The sequence below is a fragment of the Hippocampus bargibanti genome, linkage group LG04 (genome assembly GCF_051943395.1).
Source record: "Hippocampus bargibanti isolate YZ-2025 linkage group LG04, ASM5194339v1, whole genome shotgun sequence".
In the NCBI taxonomy this organism is placed as follows: Eukaryota; Metazoa; Chordata; class Actinopteri; order Syngnathiformes; family Syngnathidae; genus Hippocampus; species Hippocampus bargibanti.
Window position 1 is genome coordinate 22,537,928 of NC_142737.1, and position 17,073 is coordinate 22,555,000.

Sequence of the window (17,073 nt, forward strand, 5' to 3'; positions counted from 1 at the left end):
GCCTGCCTGAAAGGGAGCGAGAATGCGTCTCAGGGGTACTAGCAAACACCTCGTCAATTTTGGGACTAGCAACAGAAAGAAATTACGTTTTTATCCCCTCATGTGTTGTGGTTACGTTGCTCCAGAAAGCAAAACACCAAAGTAGTTGTAGGCCAGAGGTAATTTTCCGCATCCTGTTGTAAGGTGTAATTTGGAAATTACGCCTCCACCGAATATACATTGTATATGTTCATATCTAACGGTTAGCTGACAGGCTACACAGCACAGCCATTGGGGCAATGGCGTTGAAAAGAATTCAGAAGGTGAGTGTTTTTAATCCTCCACGAGCTACTTGTGCCATACTCGGCAATTGTTTGTTTAGTGATGGACCACTTTCGGGTAAAATGACGAACCGGTCGCCGCGTTATCCAGATGATCATCTCTTCCTTTTGAACGCTATTCGGTTAGAAGACAAACAAAGACCAGCTAACCTAAAGTTAACCAGTTTTGTCCGCTATGTGTGTTGCCAAAGTACCGCCGACTGAGAATACCAAATTCGTTTTAAGATATTGTCTTTGTTTTGTGCGCGTGCACGTCTGCGAGCGTGTTTTTTTTTTTTTTTTTTTCAGAGCAGATAAGAGTACTTGCGAGTTTGCTGGCGATGTCGTGTCTAAAAATACATCTTCACCGGATCGCACCTGCTCCTGTAATTGTGTGCTTTATATATTTATTTTGAACGTGTGCACTATATGACTTCCGTTTTGTTACTTCTTGGTCGTTGATATTGTCAAAGCGGGTATCAGGGATAATGCAGGTTGTGTGTTTGAATGACAGCTGCTAGGTGGTTGCCAAAATTGAACCCTAGTGTCGCTGTTTCCATATTTGGCCTGGCAAACGGGGCAGTGCGGTTGGCCAATGTGTGTATATTTTTATACTGCTGGATAGTTTTTGAATAGTGTTAGAGATGGCATGCATACAACCAGATTCTGAAATGCGATCTAAAAAATGTTTGCCGCTCATTTTGTATTACCTATGCAGCCTGCTGAATCTGATTTCAACATGGCCTCGGGACAGGCAGGTCATTCAGAGCCGGGAGATGAGCAAACAATAAGATATTATCTGAAGGAATCTTCAGTTTTCCAAAGGAAAATGGTTTCTCTCAGTGGCACACTGAGGATAGGATCCTCAACCTGACACTGAATCAGTCATTTAAAAAGAATGAACACTGCAACCCATTCATACACACTCACTAAAATAATGTGGGGTCCCTTTTCACCCTTGGTTAAGACATTCAAGACAAGTTCACGGCAAAAACAAGGCTGTGTAGAAACCCGTGTATGTAGCTGACTCATAGAAAAAATGGCTTCACAATGGCAATGTGTCGAATTAGCAACCCTATAGGGTTTGTGTTTTCTTTATGCATGCATTTAAGTACATAATAAATGTGTGGCTTCACAGTTGTGTTCATTGTGGGATCATTCTGACATTTTTTAGAAAACTTTAGAACAAGAGATCCCAAATGACGACGTGCATTATTGGGGCCCTGGTTTGACCTTTTCAAACAGTGACATCTTGTGGTTATGTGGCCACATTCGCTATTTCGATGCTACATTTTACAGGAATGGCCCTTTCAAACACGCGACCCACTCGGGATCATATGAATTTGACCAATGATAATCTCCACAATTCTGCTATTTTGGAGGATTTAAGAGTACCACAGTCACTTCCATAACGATAACCCGTCATGTTTTGTCATTAATATTCAATGTCATCTTCATATGCACATTAATTCTGGTATAATCTAGTCAAAATTGTGTATCGTGATCCACATTTTTAATTTTGAAATACAGTAATAAAAAAAGAAAAATCAATCTGGGAGGCAAAGTCAAGTCTCGCGATATTTGCCCAATACTCTTGCGCCTGCCTGAAAGGGAGCGAGAATGCGTCTCAGGGGTACTAGCAAACACCTCGTCAATTTTGGGACTAGCAACAGAAAGAAATTACGTTTTTATCCCCTCATGTGTTGTGGTTACGTTGCTCCAGAAAGCAAAACACCAAAGTAGTTGTAGGCCAGAGGTAATTTTCCGCATCCTGTTGTAAGGTGTAATTTGGAAATTACGCCTCCACCGAATATACATTGTATATGTTCATATCTAACGGTTAGCTGACAGGCTACACAGCACAGCCATTGGGGCAATGGCGTTGAAAAGAATTCAGAAGGTGAGTGTTTTTAATCCTCCACGAGCTACTTGTGCCATACTCGGCAATTGTTTGTTTAGTGATGGACCACTTTCGGGTAAAATGACGAACCGGTCGCCGCGTTATCCAGATGATCATCTCTTCCTTTTGAACGCTATTCGGTTAGAAGACAAACAAAGACCAGCTAACCTAAAGTTAACCAGTTTTGTCCGCTATGTGTGTTGCCAAAGTACCGCCGACTGAGAATACCAAATTCGTTTTAAGATATTGTCTTTGTTTTGTGCGCGTGCACGTCTGCGAGCGTGTTTTTTTTTTTTTTTTTTCAGAGCAGATAAGAGTACTTGCGAGTTTGCTGGCGATGTCGTGTCTAAAAATACATCTTCACCGGATCGCACCTGCTCCTGTAATTGTGTGCTTTATATATTTATTTTGAACGTGTGCACTATATGACTTCCGTTTTGTTACTTCTTGGTCGTTGATATTGTCAAAGCGGGTATCAGGGATAATGCAGGTTGTGTGTTTGAATGACAGCTGCTAGGTGGTTGCCAAAATTGAACCCTAGTGTCGCTGTTTCCATATTTGGCCTGGCAAACGGGGCAGTGCGGTTGGCCAATGTGTGTATATTTTTATACTGCTGGATAGTTTTTGAATAGTGTTAGAGATGGCATGCATACAACCAGATTCTGAAATGCGATCTAAAAAATGTTTGCCGCTCATTTTGTATTGCCTCAACTGACTTATGTAAGTTCCCTTGTTACAAGTAAAAGTAAATTTAAATATTGTGTTATTACTGCTAATAATATGAGTCACAATTAGCTTCAATCACACAAGATAATGTGATGTATTATGAATCATCTATATTTACAATGATTCCAAATGGATGTCATTTCGCCATCAGTGGTGCAACAACGATGCTTACGTTTTTAATGTTGTGCAACTCTCACAGCTGAATCAGTTAACCAAAATATAAAAAACTAAATGCTATGTATTTGTACACCAGTGCAACCGACAATCTTAATATCTCTCGGAAAGTGTCCTTATAAAACCGGAATTTGTTAATTTAACTTTGTCTTGGATGTCATTGGCTTGCAAAAGTGACATAATATTGTAGCTGCCTCTAGTTTGTATCCTAAGACCAGATCGCAGTCGTATAGAAAACAGATATGACAACTAATCATGTTTCACATACAGTTATTGAACTATTTATATCTTTTCAGCAACGTGTGATCACAGTAATTTGTGTTATGACTGATTTTAAAACTAATTCCCTGCTCAAAATGAGGTTACAGACCAAAGACTAGTTAAACCACTTTGCATATGGTGTTATTCTATGAATTATTTATCTGACGGTTCTTTTATTAGGAACATGGCTGTCAAATAATGTATGATGTGGTTATATCAAATAAACATGGATATATTAGTGTCATTAATGTCTAACTATTTGCCATTAGGAGCTGTCTGACTTGCAGAGAGACCCACCTGCTCAGTGCTCTGCTGGACCAGTCGGAGATGATTGTAAGAGTTCAGTTTTTAGTATGTTGTTCTTCTATATTGTAAATTATCTTCTATTGGGGGGGTTACCTACCAGAACACCCTCTCAATCAGGAAAATCCATGATATAAATGTACAGCATATATGTTGGAACATATATGTTTACTTTTAAAAGGTATGTTAAAAATATGTTGATATTTAATATGCATTAAGTAGCAAAATCCACAAGCTTTTCTCTATCGCAAGGCACAGCCAAGATGTCTCTTGCTGTCAACTGAACATGACGTCACAGTTGCTCTGGGCTCAAGTAATGTCCACCAAAAATATGACTTTTTTAAACATAAATGGGCAACTGCAATTACATTAATTCATTTTCCAATTCATTTTTCAAACCAATTCATCTTCATAACAAGGTTTGTGGGAGGTGCTGGGGCCTATCTCATCTGTCGAGCAGTAGGCGGGGACAGTCTGAACCGGTTGCCAGTCAATTGCAGGGCACACAGAGACGAACAACCATCATTACTCAAACACTCAAACCTAGTGACAATTTAGAGCGCTCAATCAGCTAGCCATGCATGTTTTTTTTAATTTTCGAGGAAATCCACTCAGGCCCGGGGAGAACATACAAACTCCACATATCGAACTCACGACCTCTGCACTGTGAGTTTGACGCTTTAACCACTGGAGGACTGAGCCCTCCCCCCCCCCCACAATTACATTCACGTAAAAAAAAATACATATGATAAGCAACAAATAAGTAAATATATAGTGTGGTATCATGAGAGGCTAGCTCTCTTCGGGACAGGACAAGAACTGCAATGGACGACAGGTTTGGATACAAACATAAGGTTTTAATCAAGGGTTCCAGGGGGAATTCACAAGCAACAAAGGTTTGAATAGTGTCTCTTCCAATACCTATCAAAATAAAGTCTCTTCTGATACTTAAATCCAAATAAAGTCTCTTCTGATACTTAAATCCAAATAAAGTCTCTTCTGATACTTAAATCCAAATAAAGTCTCTTCTGAGGTAAAACTGAAGACGGAGTTCTTTTACAAGAGTCTCTTGGCCTCACCCCTCTTGACGTCCTCCTCATGTAGCCTAGCCACCTTAGCTAGGTTCAAATCCAGTGTCCAGTCGTGTGGTCCCAACTGGCAATGAGTTCCACGCAGCAATCAACTTCTTCACAGAGCACAGCAATCGAGCTTGTCTTTCCCCAAACTCCACACTCAGAGGCTCTCTGCCTTAAGAGCCTTGCTTGCCAATCAAGCCCTGATCAGCTGCAGGTGTGTGGTTTTAATTGCTGCCTTCCACCAGGTGGGGCCAAGACTCTCTCTGGGTGGAGCCATCTTAGGGGGATGTATTTGCCCTCCAGGACACAGCCTCTCGTGACATCACAATAGATAAAACCATTTGAACAAATCACTGTTGTACAGTTAAACACTTTATATACAACTATTTCATCTAAATGAAAACTTGCACAGAGAAACGAGGCTGGAACATGCAGTTGGACTGCAAAACGGACTTCTGTGAGTGAGATGTACATTTTTGATTGCTTGTCCTAAAGGACAACCGACACCATTTTTTTGTTTCCTAACATCAGAAAAACGTTTTATGGCGTCTAAAATACATAGGCTGATATTTTTAGTCTAACGCAAAACGTTGCCCAAAACTGCCACTATTGAGCTCAAAACTGGAGAGATTCAGGAAGTCCCGCCCCCATGTTCGTGATGTCTCATCAGGAACCTCCTTCACAAACTGCCTTGCTCCAGAATCAAAATAATGGCTTCAGAGAGTTCAGATTCTGAAAAGATCATTTCTTGTTACTCATCCAGTTATGAATATGATTCAAATAGTTCTGAAGAGGAAAGCATAAGTGGTTTGGGATCGATTAAAGAAGTCCTTCCGTATCAATTCGAGCCGTATGCAAGCGACGAAACTGGTGAAGGACACGACATAGGGTCAAGAAAAGCATTTATGTTCGATTCTAAGAAAAGACTGACAGACACCAAAGAGCTCGATCCACGTTTTGAAGAATGTAATCATCTTTGGCTTGGAAGAGCTCCATTCTACTTATATACATTCAACAAAATAATTCACGAGCTGGATGATCAGCCTCGAGAGGAGCAGAAACAACACGAGCGGATGACAGTGGTTATCCATCGCTAACTCCGGTTAGCTCCTCGTTCTGTAAATGTAAGAAAGAAAGAATAGGGAATGAAACCAAAAATTCTGAAGATACAAAAAGGAGAGGAGTAGCAGTACCTTACATTGCAGGAGTTTCTGAAAGACTACAAAGCGTCCTTTGGCAACACAAAATTCCTACTTATTTCAACCCGATAAACACTTTAAGGCAAAAATTAGTGCATCCAAAAGATAGGCTGCAAAATGAAAAACAAAGTAATGTAGTTTATTCAATATATTGTAAGAATGAAAATTGTAAAGAGCAGTTCATTAGGGAGACTAAAGAAATTCTCAAAAAAAGACTATCAACATCGCAGGGATAATACTAGTGGGCCTCAATCGACAGTACACATGCACCTAAAAGCTAGCAACCACTCATTTGACGACAATGAGTTTAAAATCTTAGCGAAAGAACATGGATGGTTTGAAAGGGGAGTAAAATAAGTGATTTTCATAAAACAACTAAATCATTCATTAAACCGGTCTGGTGGGGTGAGGTTCAATTTGGATCGTTCATACAATAGCCTGCTTGGGCAACATAGGATTAGTAATACTGATGAGGTGATACTGGTCGAAGTGGGGCAATCAGGCTAGTCGTTAGTCAGAACGATAGGAACTATCAGTGGAGCAGCTGCAGGGAGTAGTCCTCTGCTCCCCCCAATCTGAGAGCAGGGACCTATCATAGCACCGCCATGTCTGGACAGTAGGGATATATATATAGGGCCTAAACTACCAGTAAGACTTTAGTTTGCTGACAAAGTTTCTTGGATAAGAAGCGAAACGTCCGACACCTTCAAAGAAGTACAGATGACAGCTGAAGAAACCTTTTCATCGATGGACCACTCCTGTACGACTGAGAGCTTACTCAGACATAACACTCAGAGAGCAATCAAAAAGGAATTTGATTAATTCCTCTAACACTGTTAACAGAATGGAGCATACTGTTGCTTGTACATTATTGTACAAACACGTCATTAATCAAAATGATGTGTTTTGTGGGGACTGCAGTGAACGCATTAATGTAAAGAACATTTTTGACTTCCCTATTAAACACATTTAAAAGGGTACAAACACATTTAAACATCTATCATATCTCAAGGAGAGAGCAAGATCAATGAATAAAACAAAATGTACAAACGATAAAAAAGTGTGCACTCAAAGCAGAAAAGACTACAACAAAGATAATGTTTAAGTGAGAACATACAAACTCCACATATCGAACTCACGACCTCTGCACTGTGAGTTTGACGCTTTAACCACTGGAGGACTGAGCCCTCCCCCCCCCCCCCACAATTACATTCACGTAAAAAAAAATACATATGATAAGCAACAAATAAGTAAATATATAGTGTGGTATCATGAGAGGCTAGCTCTCTTCGGGACAGGACAAGAACTGCAATGGACGACAGGTTTGGATACAAACATAAGGTTTTAATCAAGGGTTCCAGGGGGAATTCACAAGCAACAAAGGTTTGAATAGTGTCTCTTCCAATACCTATCAAAATAAAGTCTCTTCTGATACTTAAATCCAAATAAAGTCTCTTCTGATACTTAAATCCAAATAAAGTCTCTTCTGATACTTAAATCCAAATAAAGTCTCTTCTGAGGTAAAACTGAAGACGGAGTTCTTTTACAAGAGTCTCTTGGCCTCACCCCTCTTGACGTCCTCCTCATGTAGCCTAGCCACCTTAGCTAGGTTCAAATCCAGTGTCCAGTCGTGTGGTCCCAACTGGCAATGAGTTCCACGCAGCAATCAACTTCTTCACAGAGCACAGCAATCGAGCTTGTCTTTCCCCAAACTCCACACTCAGAGGCTCTCTGCCTTAAGAGCCTTGCTTGCCAATCAAGCCCTGATCAGCTGCAGGTGTGTGGTTTTAATTGCTGCCTTCCACCAGGTGGGGCCAAGACTCTCTCTGGGTGGAGCCATCTTAGGGGGATGTATTTGCCCTCCAGGACACAGCCTCTCGTGACATCACAATAGATAAAACCATTTGAACAAATCACTGTTGTACAGTTAAACACTTTATATACAACTATTTCATCTAAATGAAAACTTGCACAGAGAAACGAGGCTGGAACATGCAGTTGGACTGCAAAACGGACTTCTGTGAGTGAGATGTACATTTTTGATTGCTTGTCCTAAAGGACAACCGACACCATTTTTTTGTTTCCTAACATCAGAAAAACGTTTTATGGCGTCTAAAATACATAGGCTGATATTTTTAGTCTAACGCAAAACGTTGCCCAAAACTGCCACTATTGAGCTCAAAACTGGAGAGATTCAGGAAGTCCCGCCCCCATGTTCGTGATGTCTCATCAGGAACCTCCTTCACAAACTGCCTTGCTCCAGAATCAAAATAATGGCTTCAGAGAGTTCAGATTCTGAAAAGATCATTTCTTGTTACTCATCCAGTTATGAATATGATTCAAATAGTTCTGAAGAGGAAAGCATAAGTGGTTTGGGATCGATTAAAGAAGTCCTTCCGTATCAATTCGAGCCGTATGCAAGCGACGAAACTGGTGAAGGACACGACATAGGGTCAAGAAAAGCATTTATGTTCGATTCTAAGAAAAGACTGACAGACACCAAAGAGCTCGATCCACGTTTTGAAGAATGTAATCATCTTTGGCTTGGAAGAGCTCCATTCTACTTATATACATTCAACAAAATAATTCACGAGCTGGATGATCAGCCTCGAGAGGAGCAGAAACAACACGAGCGGATGACAGTGGTTATCCATCGCTAACTCCGGTTAGCTCCTCGTTCTGTAAATGTAAGAAAGAAAGAATAGGGAATGAAACCAAAAATTCTGAAGATACAAAAAGGAGAGGAGTAGCAGTACCTTACATTGCAGGAGTTTCTGAAAGACTACAAAGCGTCCTTTGGCAACACAAAATTCCTACTTATTTCAACCCGATAAACACTTTAAGGCAAAAATTAGTGCATCCAAAAGATAGGCTGCAAAATGAAAAACAAAGTAATGTAGTTTATTCAATATATTGTAAGAATGAAAATTGTAAAGAGCAGTTCATTAGGGAGACTAAAGAAATTCTCAAAAAAAGACTATCAACATCGCAGGGATAATACTAGTGGGCCTCAATCGACAGTACACATGCACCTAAAAGCTAGCAACCACTCATTTGACGACAATGAGTTTAAAATCTTAGCGAAAGAACATGGATGGTTTGAAAGGGGAGTAAAATAAGTGATTTTCATAAAACAACTAAATCATTCATTAAACCGGTCTGGTGGGGTGAGGTTCAATTTGGATCGTTCATACAATAGCCTGCTTGGGCAACATAGGATTAGTAATACTGATGAGGTGATACTGGTCGAAGTGGGGCAATCAGGCTAGTCGTTAGTCAGAACGATAGGAACTATCAGTGGAGCAGCTGCAGGGAGTAGTCCTCTGCTCCCCCCAATCTGAGAGCAGGGACCTATCATAGCACCGCCATGTCTGGACAGTAGGGATATATATATAGGGCCTAAACTACCAGTAAGACTTTAGTTTGCTGACAAAGTTTCTTGGATAAGAAGCGAAACGTCCGACACCTTCAAAGAAGTACAGATGACAGCTGAAGAAACCTTTTCATCGATGGACCACTCCTGTACGACTGAGAGCTTACTCAGACATAACACTCAGAGAGCAATCAAAAAGGAATTTGATTAATTCCTCTAACACTGTTAACAGAATGGAGCATACTGTTGCTTGTACATTATTGTACAAACACGTCATTAATCAAAATGATGTGTTTTGTGGGGACTGCAGTGAACGCATTAATGTAAAGAACATTTTTGACTTCCCTATTAAACACATTTAAAAGGGTACAAACACATTTAAACATCTATCATATCTCAAGGAGAGAGCAAGATCAATGAATAAAACAAAATGTACAAACGATAAAAAAGTGTGCACTCAAAGCAGAAAAGACTACAACAAAGATAATGTTTAAGTGGCCATGATAACGGTGTATCCATTTCAATACAGACATAAAGCCTACACTTTTGTTTAAAAAAACCAATATAAATAACAAACTCGTGTATGCAAATTTAACACTGAAAATGTTCCTTTGATATGAGCATTGTACGACAACATGGTCAAGGTCCGACCATTTTCTTTTCGGAGAGTGTGGCGGGACGAATGTGCTTAGAGATTCAGGAAGTCCCGCCCCCATGTTCGTGATGTCTCATCAGGAACCTCCTTCACAAACTGCCTTGCTCCAGAATCAAAATAATGGCTTCAGAGAGTTCAGATTCTGAAAAGATCATTTCTTGTTACTCATCCAGTTATGAATATGATTCAAATAGTTCTGAAGAGGAAAGCATAAGTGGTTTGGGATCGATTAAAGAAGTCCTTCCGTATCAATTCGAGCCGTATGCAAGCGACGAAACTGGTGAAGGACACGACATAGGGTCAAGAAAAGCATTTATGTTCGATTCTAAGAAAAGACTGACAGACACCAAAGAGCTCGATCCACGTTTTGAAGAATGTAATCATCTTTGGCTTGGAAGAGCTCCATTCTACTTATATACATTCAACAAAATAATTCACGAGCTGGATGATCAGCCTCGAGAGGAGCAGAAACAACACGAGCGGATGACAGTGGTTATCCATCGCTAACTCCGGTTAGCTCCTCGTTCTGTAAATGTAAGAAAGAAAGAATAGGGAATGAAACCAAAAATTCTGAAGATACAAAAAGGAGAGGAGTAGCAGTACCTTACATTGCAGGAGTTTCTGAAAGACTACAAAGCGTCCTTTGGCAACACAAAATTCCTACTTATTTCAACCCGATAAACACTTTAAGGCAAAAATTAGTGCATCCAAAAGATAGGCTGCAAAATGAAAAACAAAGTAATGTAGTTTATTCAATATATTGTAAGAATGAAAATTGTAAAGAGCAGTTCATTAGGGAGACTAAAGAAATTCTCAAAAAAAGACTATCAACATCGCAGGGATAATACTAGTGGGCCTCAATCGACAGTACACATGCACCTAAAAGCTAGCAACCACTCATTTGACGACAATGAGTTTAAAATCTTAGCGAAAGAACATGGATGGTTTGAAAGGGGAGTAAAATAAGTGATTTTCATAAAACAACTAAATCATTCATTAAACCGGTCTGGTGGGGTGAGGTTCAATTTGGATCGTTCATACAATAGCCTGCTTGGGCAACATAGGATTAGTAATACTGATGAGGTGATACTGGTCGAAGTGGGGCAATCAGGCTAGTCGTTAGTCAGAACGATAGGAACTATCAGTGGAGCAGCTGCAGGGAGTAGTCCTCTGCTCCCCCCAATCTGAGAGCAGGGACCTATCATAGCACCGCCATGTCTGGACAGTAGGGATATATATATAGGGCCTAAACTACCAGTAAGACTTTAGTTTGCTGACAAAGTTTCTTGGATAAGAAGCGAAACGTCCGACACCTTCAAAGAAGTACAGATGACAGCTGAAGAAACCTTTTCATCGATGGACCACTCCTGTACGACTGAGAGCTTACTCAGACATAACACTCAGAGAGCAATCAAAAAGGAATTTGATTAATTCCTCTAACACTGTTAACAGAATGGAGCATACTGTTGCTTGTACATTATTGTACAAACACGTCATTAATCAAAATGATGTGTTTTGTGGGGACTGCAGTGAACGCATTAATGTAAAGAACATTTTTGACTTCCCTATTAAACACATTTAAAAGGGTACAAACACATTTAAACATCTATCATATCTCAAGGAGAGAGCAAGATCAATGAATAAAACAAAATGTACAAACGATAAAAAAGTGTGCACTCAAAGCAGAAAAGACTACAACAAAGATAATGTTTAAGTGGCCATGATAACGGTGTATCCATTTCAATACAGACATAAAGCCTACACTTTTGTTTAAAAAAACCAATATAAATAACAAACTCGTGTATGCAAATTTAACACTGAAAATGTTCCTTTGATATGAGCATTGTACGACAACATGGTCAAGGTCCGACCATTTTCTTTTCGGAGAGTGTGGCGGGACGAATGTGCTTCAAGGCAGACTGACACAACACAACAATCAGTGGCCGACAAAACCATAGTGACACCCTGATTTGCCGAATCAGTACATACATGGAATTTAAATTCAAACCAATGGCATAAAAGGCCGGCAAATTCAATCAATAATGCAAATAAGTAAATAAATAAACATGAAAAACGGACTATGAAAGGGGAACCCGTTCTGCTGTACTTCACACAAGTACATCCGGGAAAAGTGAGATGATCATGTAACTGTTCGATATTTTTATTTCCCACAATTGCGAAAGTGAAATACATTGATTATATTTTTACACAGAGTGGAATAGCTTCAGTTGTGTTCTTTTAATTTTTAACTAATTAAAAAAAATCCAGTGTCTCAGAAAATTTCAGTATGAAATAGGATGAATAGAAAAGTATATTGTAAATGAAATGTAATGCTTCTGAAAATTGTGTACATTTCTATGCACTCAGTATTTGGCTGGGCCTCCTGTTGAATGAAATACTGCTTCAGCCAGTGGTGCTTCTCAGTGTGTGTAATGGAAGTCCATGTTGCTTTCAGAGCAGCATTAAGGTCATCTACATTTTGGAGTTTGGTTCCGCTCATCTTCATCACAGTTTCCAACATATTCTGAGTGGGATTTAGCTCAGGTGAGCTATCTGTCCAATCAAGCACGCTTATCCTACTCATTGAACCAGCTGCTGGTATGTTTGGCCATGTGGGCTGATGCCAAACCCTGTAAGCAAATGGAATCAGCTTCTCCATAAAGTTTGTCAGCAGAAGGAAGCATTAAGTGCTCTAAACTATCTTCAGATTAGATTGCTGCTTTGGAAAACACACTGGACACCAGCTGATGACAAAAGACTTAAAATCATCACTGACACTGGAAACTTTACACCAGAGCTCACGTAATTTGGGTTCTGTGCCTTTCCACTCTTCCACTAGAATGTGGCACCCCGATTTCCAAATGCTATACAAATTTTACTTACAAGAGGATTTTGGACTTCTGAACAACAGCCCTTTCTTTTTCTCCACAGCCCAGGTAAGACACTTCTGAAATTGTTGCTGGTCCATGAGTGGCTTGAAATGTACAGCCTATTGCGAGGAATCGTCTGATGCCAACCATAGTATGTTTTTGTGGACTCCCCCAAATTATTAAATAGAGTTTTCTTTACAATCCTCTGGTTGGTTTGGTTTGGTCATCCATTTTTCTGGTGCAACTTTTCTTTCAATGTTCTCCTTGCATTCATTTTTCAATGAATATGCTTCTTGAGTGCACCACCATATTAACAACTTTTTCCTTTTGCTCCGAGCTTTTGTGCCCTCAATGACTGTCCTATGGACATCTGTCAATCAGAATCAGAAAACCTTTATTCTTCCCACAATGGGGAAATTTGCAGACCACACCAGCAATTTGAAAGGGGATGGGGTGAGGGGTGAAAGGATAGAAAACAAGATATTCTAAGCATAGTAAAATAAAAATGTCAACTCAGCAGTCTTCCTCATTAATTGCATAGCCTGCTGACCCAGACAGACTATTTAAAGGCTTGGGAAAACTTCATAGGTGGTAGTGCTACATTAAATAGTTGCTTCGGTTGCGACATCTTGACTCTACAATCTTGTAGGTTTTCACGACATTCAAACTCTGAGACACTATAATCACTAATCTCTAATCATAGATTTGCAAGTACTGTACTGGTAATTAAATCTTAAAATCTTCTGCTCTGTGTGTAATGAATATCTTTTATGGGTTTCACTTTGAAATTAATTATTCAATAATATTTAACTTTTTCATGATGAACCATACCCATACTACAATACATTGTGCATTCATCCATCAGGGGTTTCTATCAAAATCCACATGGATCTGATATTTAAATTCCTTGGCATTCAGACCCAATGTTGTTATTGTTTTGTCCTTTTCAGTGTTTCATTGGCAGGCCACGATAATGGGTCCAGTAAGTATTCCTCTTGTATAATTTCATTTGAAATGTGTTACACAAGCACTAACAGCTTCTCTCTGTATGCCACTAGAGTGACAGCCCTTATCAGAATGGAGTTTTTTTCCTTACCATCCACTTTCCGACAGATTACCCTTTCAAACCACCAAAAGTGAGTAACTATCTGCCATTGGCGTCATGGAAGGCGGACGTTGAATTGTTTGTACTGTATTTGATTTGATTTGGTTTCTGTCATGATGATTGGGAATTGACAGCTTTCCTGCTAATTTTTAGGTTGCATTTACAACAAAAATTTACCATCCTAATATTAACAGCAATGGAAGTATTTGTCTGGATATACTGAGATCACAGTGGTCACCTGCACTAACAGTATCCAAAGGTAAGTGCCAATAAACTTGACAGGCAACCGCATATGTTACTTTAAAAGTTTGTTTTTCCAGACAAAAAAAATGCTGATCCCTGTTTCACAACCAGGTCTGTATACAATACAATACATATTGAATTATATAGCGCTTTAACAACAGCTGAAGCTGTAACAAAGCACTTAAGATGGACAACTATCTATGCAGGTAACATCCAACTTACGACCGGGTTCCATTCCAACCAAACGGTCGTAAGTCAAAATGGTAGTAAGTCAAAATCCATTCAAAATGTTGAAGAGAGACTCTGTGCCAAATGACTTGCAAATAATCTGATTCGGCCCCCCATGGGGTCGGAGGGCGTGGGTTCGGCCGGTTGCCTTCTTCCCGGCCTTACCCCGCTCTCCACGGCCACGCACGGTCCGACCCCGCGGTTGTCTGCAGTGCCGACGCGTTCGACCCGTCGCCTCGAAGCAGAACGAACTGTCTGAAGGAGGCGGCTGTCATCTCGTCGGCGGTGAACTATCATGTGCGGGGGGAGGGTCCCCTGGCATCATATATATATATATATATATATATATATATATATATATATATATATATATATATATATATATATATATATATATATATATATATATATATATATATATACTGTAAAGTGACCTTGAGAGTTTTGAAAGGCGCTTATAAATGAAATGAAATAATATATATATATATATATATATATATATATATATATATATATATATATATATATATATATATATATATATATATATATATATATATGTGTGTGTGTGTGTGTGTGTGTGTGTGTGTGTGTGTGTGTGTGTGTGTGTGTGTGTGTGTGTGTGTGTATACATATACATATAAAAAAAAAAAAAAAAATCCTCGTCTCACCCACCATGGGTGGTGTCTGTCCCCATTTCAGCTCGGGTCCTCTACCAGAGGCCAGGAAGCTTGAGGGTTCTGCGCAGTATCCGTGCTGTTCCCAGCACTGCGCTTTTCTGGACCGAGATATCCGATGTTGTTCCCGGGATCTGTTGCAACCACTCGTCGAGTTTGGGGGTCACTGCCCCGAGTGCTCCGACCACCACAGGCACGACTGTCACCTTTACCTTCCAGGCTCTCTCCAGCTCCTCTCTGAGCCCTTGGTATTTCTCGATTTTCTCATGTTCCTTCTTTCTGATGTTCCCATCACTCGGGACCGCTACATCCACGACAACGGCTTTACTTTCCCCTTTATCTATGACCACGATATCTGGTTGGTTGGCCATTACCCTCTTGTCAGTCTGTATCTGGAAGTCCCACAGGATTTTTGCTCCGTCATTCTCCACCACCTTGGGAGGTGTTTCCCATTTTGACCTTGGGGTTTCCAGTCCATACTCCGCACAGATGTTTCGGTAGACTATGCCAGCCACCTGGTTATGGCGCTCCATGTAGGCTTTCCCTGCCAGCATCTTACACCCTGCTGTTACGTGTTGGATTGTCTCAGGTGCCTCTTTGCACAACCTACACCTTGGGTCTTGTCTGGTGTGGTATATGCCTGCCTCTATGGCTCTGGTGTTCAGGGCCTGCTCTTGGGCAGCCAGGATGAGTGCCTCTGTGCTGTCCTTTAGGCCAGCCCTTTCTAGCCACTGATAGGACTTCTTGAGATCAGCCACTTCTGCTATGGTTCGGTGGTACATCCCATGTAGGGGCTTTTCCTCCCATGATTGTCCCTCTTCCAGCACCTCATCCTCTGTTCCCCATTGACTGAGACATTCTCTGAGTACATCATCCGTTGGAGCCTTCTCTTTGATGTATTCATGGAGCTTGGATGTTTCATCCTGGACAGTGGCTCTCACACTCACTAGTCCCCGGCCTCCTTCCTTACGGCTTGTGTACAGTCTCAGGGTGCTGGACTTGGGATGGAACCCTCCGTGCATGGTGAGGAGTTTTCGGGTCTTAACATCCGTGGTCTGGATCTCTTCCTTTGGCCACCTTATTATTCCTGCAGGGTATCTGATCACTGGCAGGGCATAGCTGTTTATTGCCCGGGTCTTGTTCTTGCCATTGAGCTGGCTTCTGAGGACTTGCCTCACCCGCTGGAGGTATTTGGTCGTAGCCGCTTTCCTTGTTGCTAATTCGAGGTTGCCATTGGCCTGTGGTATACCGAGGTACTTGTAGGTGTTTTCAATGTCTGCTATTGTTCCTTCAGTGAGTGAGACCCCTTCAGTGTCTCTTAGTCACCATCCGACTACATTTCTCCAGCCCGAATGACATTCCGATATCACTGCTGTAGATCAGGGAGTCTATGTCCCTTTCGCTCTTAGCATACAGCTTGATGTCATCCATGTAGAGGAGGTAACTGATCGTAGCTCCATTTCTGAGGCGGTATCCATAGCCTGTCTTGGCGATTATCTGGCTGAGGGGGTTCAGTCCTATGCAGAACAGCAGTGGGGAGAGTGCATCACCTTGGTATATGCCACATTTGATGGACACTTGCGTTAGTGGCTTGCCATTTGCTTCAAGTGTGGTTTTCCACATCCTCATCGAGTTTGCAACGAAGGCTCTCAGGGTCCTGTTGACCTTATACAACTCCAAGCATTCAGTGATCCATGTGTGTGGCATCGAGTCATATGCTTTCTTGTAATCAATCCAGGCTGTGCACGGGTTGGTATGTCGGGACCTGCAGTCTTGAGCGACTGTTCTGTCAACCAGCAGCTGATGTTTGGCACCTCTAGTATCTCTATTAGTATCTCTTTCTGTGCTTTGCTCATGTATTGTTCCATGTGTCCACTTATCTTAGCCGCAATGATGCCTGACATGAGCTTCCATGTTGTGGAGAGACAGGTTATTGGCCGATAGTTGGAAGGAACTGCACCCTTTGAGGAATCCTTCATGATCA

At 40.8% G+C, this 17,073-nt stretch overlaps 1 protein-coding gene across 4 annotated transcripts in view; it reads left to right on the forward strand.

The window, feature by feature from the left end:
• The first annotated feature begins 1,894 nt into the window (after positions 1 to 1,894).
• Positions 1,895 to 17,073, forward strand: part of ube2d4 (ubiquitin conjugating enzyme E2 D4) — a 21,384-nt gene continuing 6,205 nt past the window's right edge. Inside the window, exons 1-6 of one of the 4 annotated variants that reach the window (XM_088994724.1) lie at positions 1,895 to 2,199; positions 3,630 to 3,693; positions 12,806 to 12,902; positions 13,787 to 13,818; positions 13,895 to 13,972; positions 14,095 to 14,200. In XM_088994724.1, coding sequence (XP_088850850.1) covers positions 3,688 to 3,693; positions 12,806 to 12,902; positions 13,787 to 13,818; positions 13,895 to 13,972; positions 14,095 to 14,200 — 319 coding nt within the window. In that variant the 5' untranslated portion in view covers positions 1,895 to 2,199; positions 3,630 to 3,687. Of the gene's footprint in view, positions 2,200 to 3,629; positions 3,694 to 12,805; positions 12,988 to 13,786; positions 13,819 to 13,894; positions 13,973 to 14,094; positions 14,201 to 17,073 lie in introns of those variants that run through there. The other 3 variants (XM_088994721.1, XM_088994722.1, XM_088994723.1) reach the window with 3 other exon arrangements.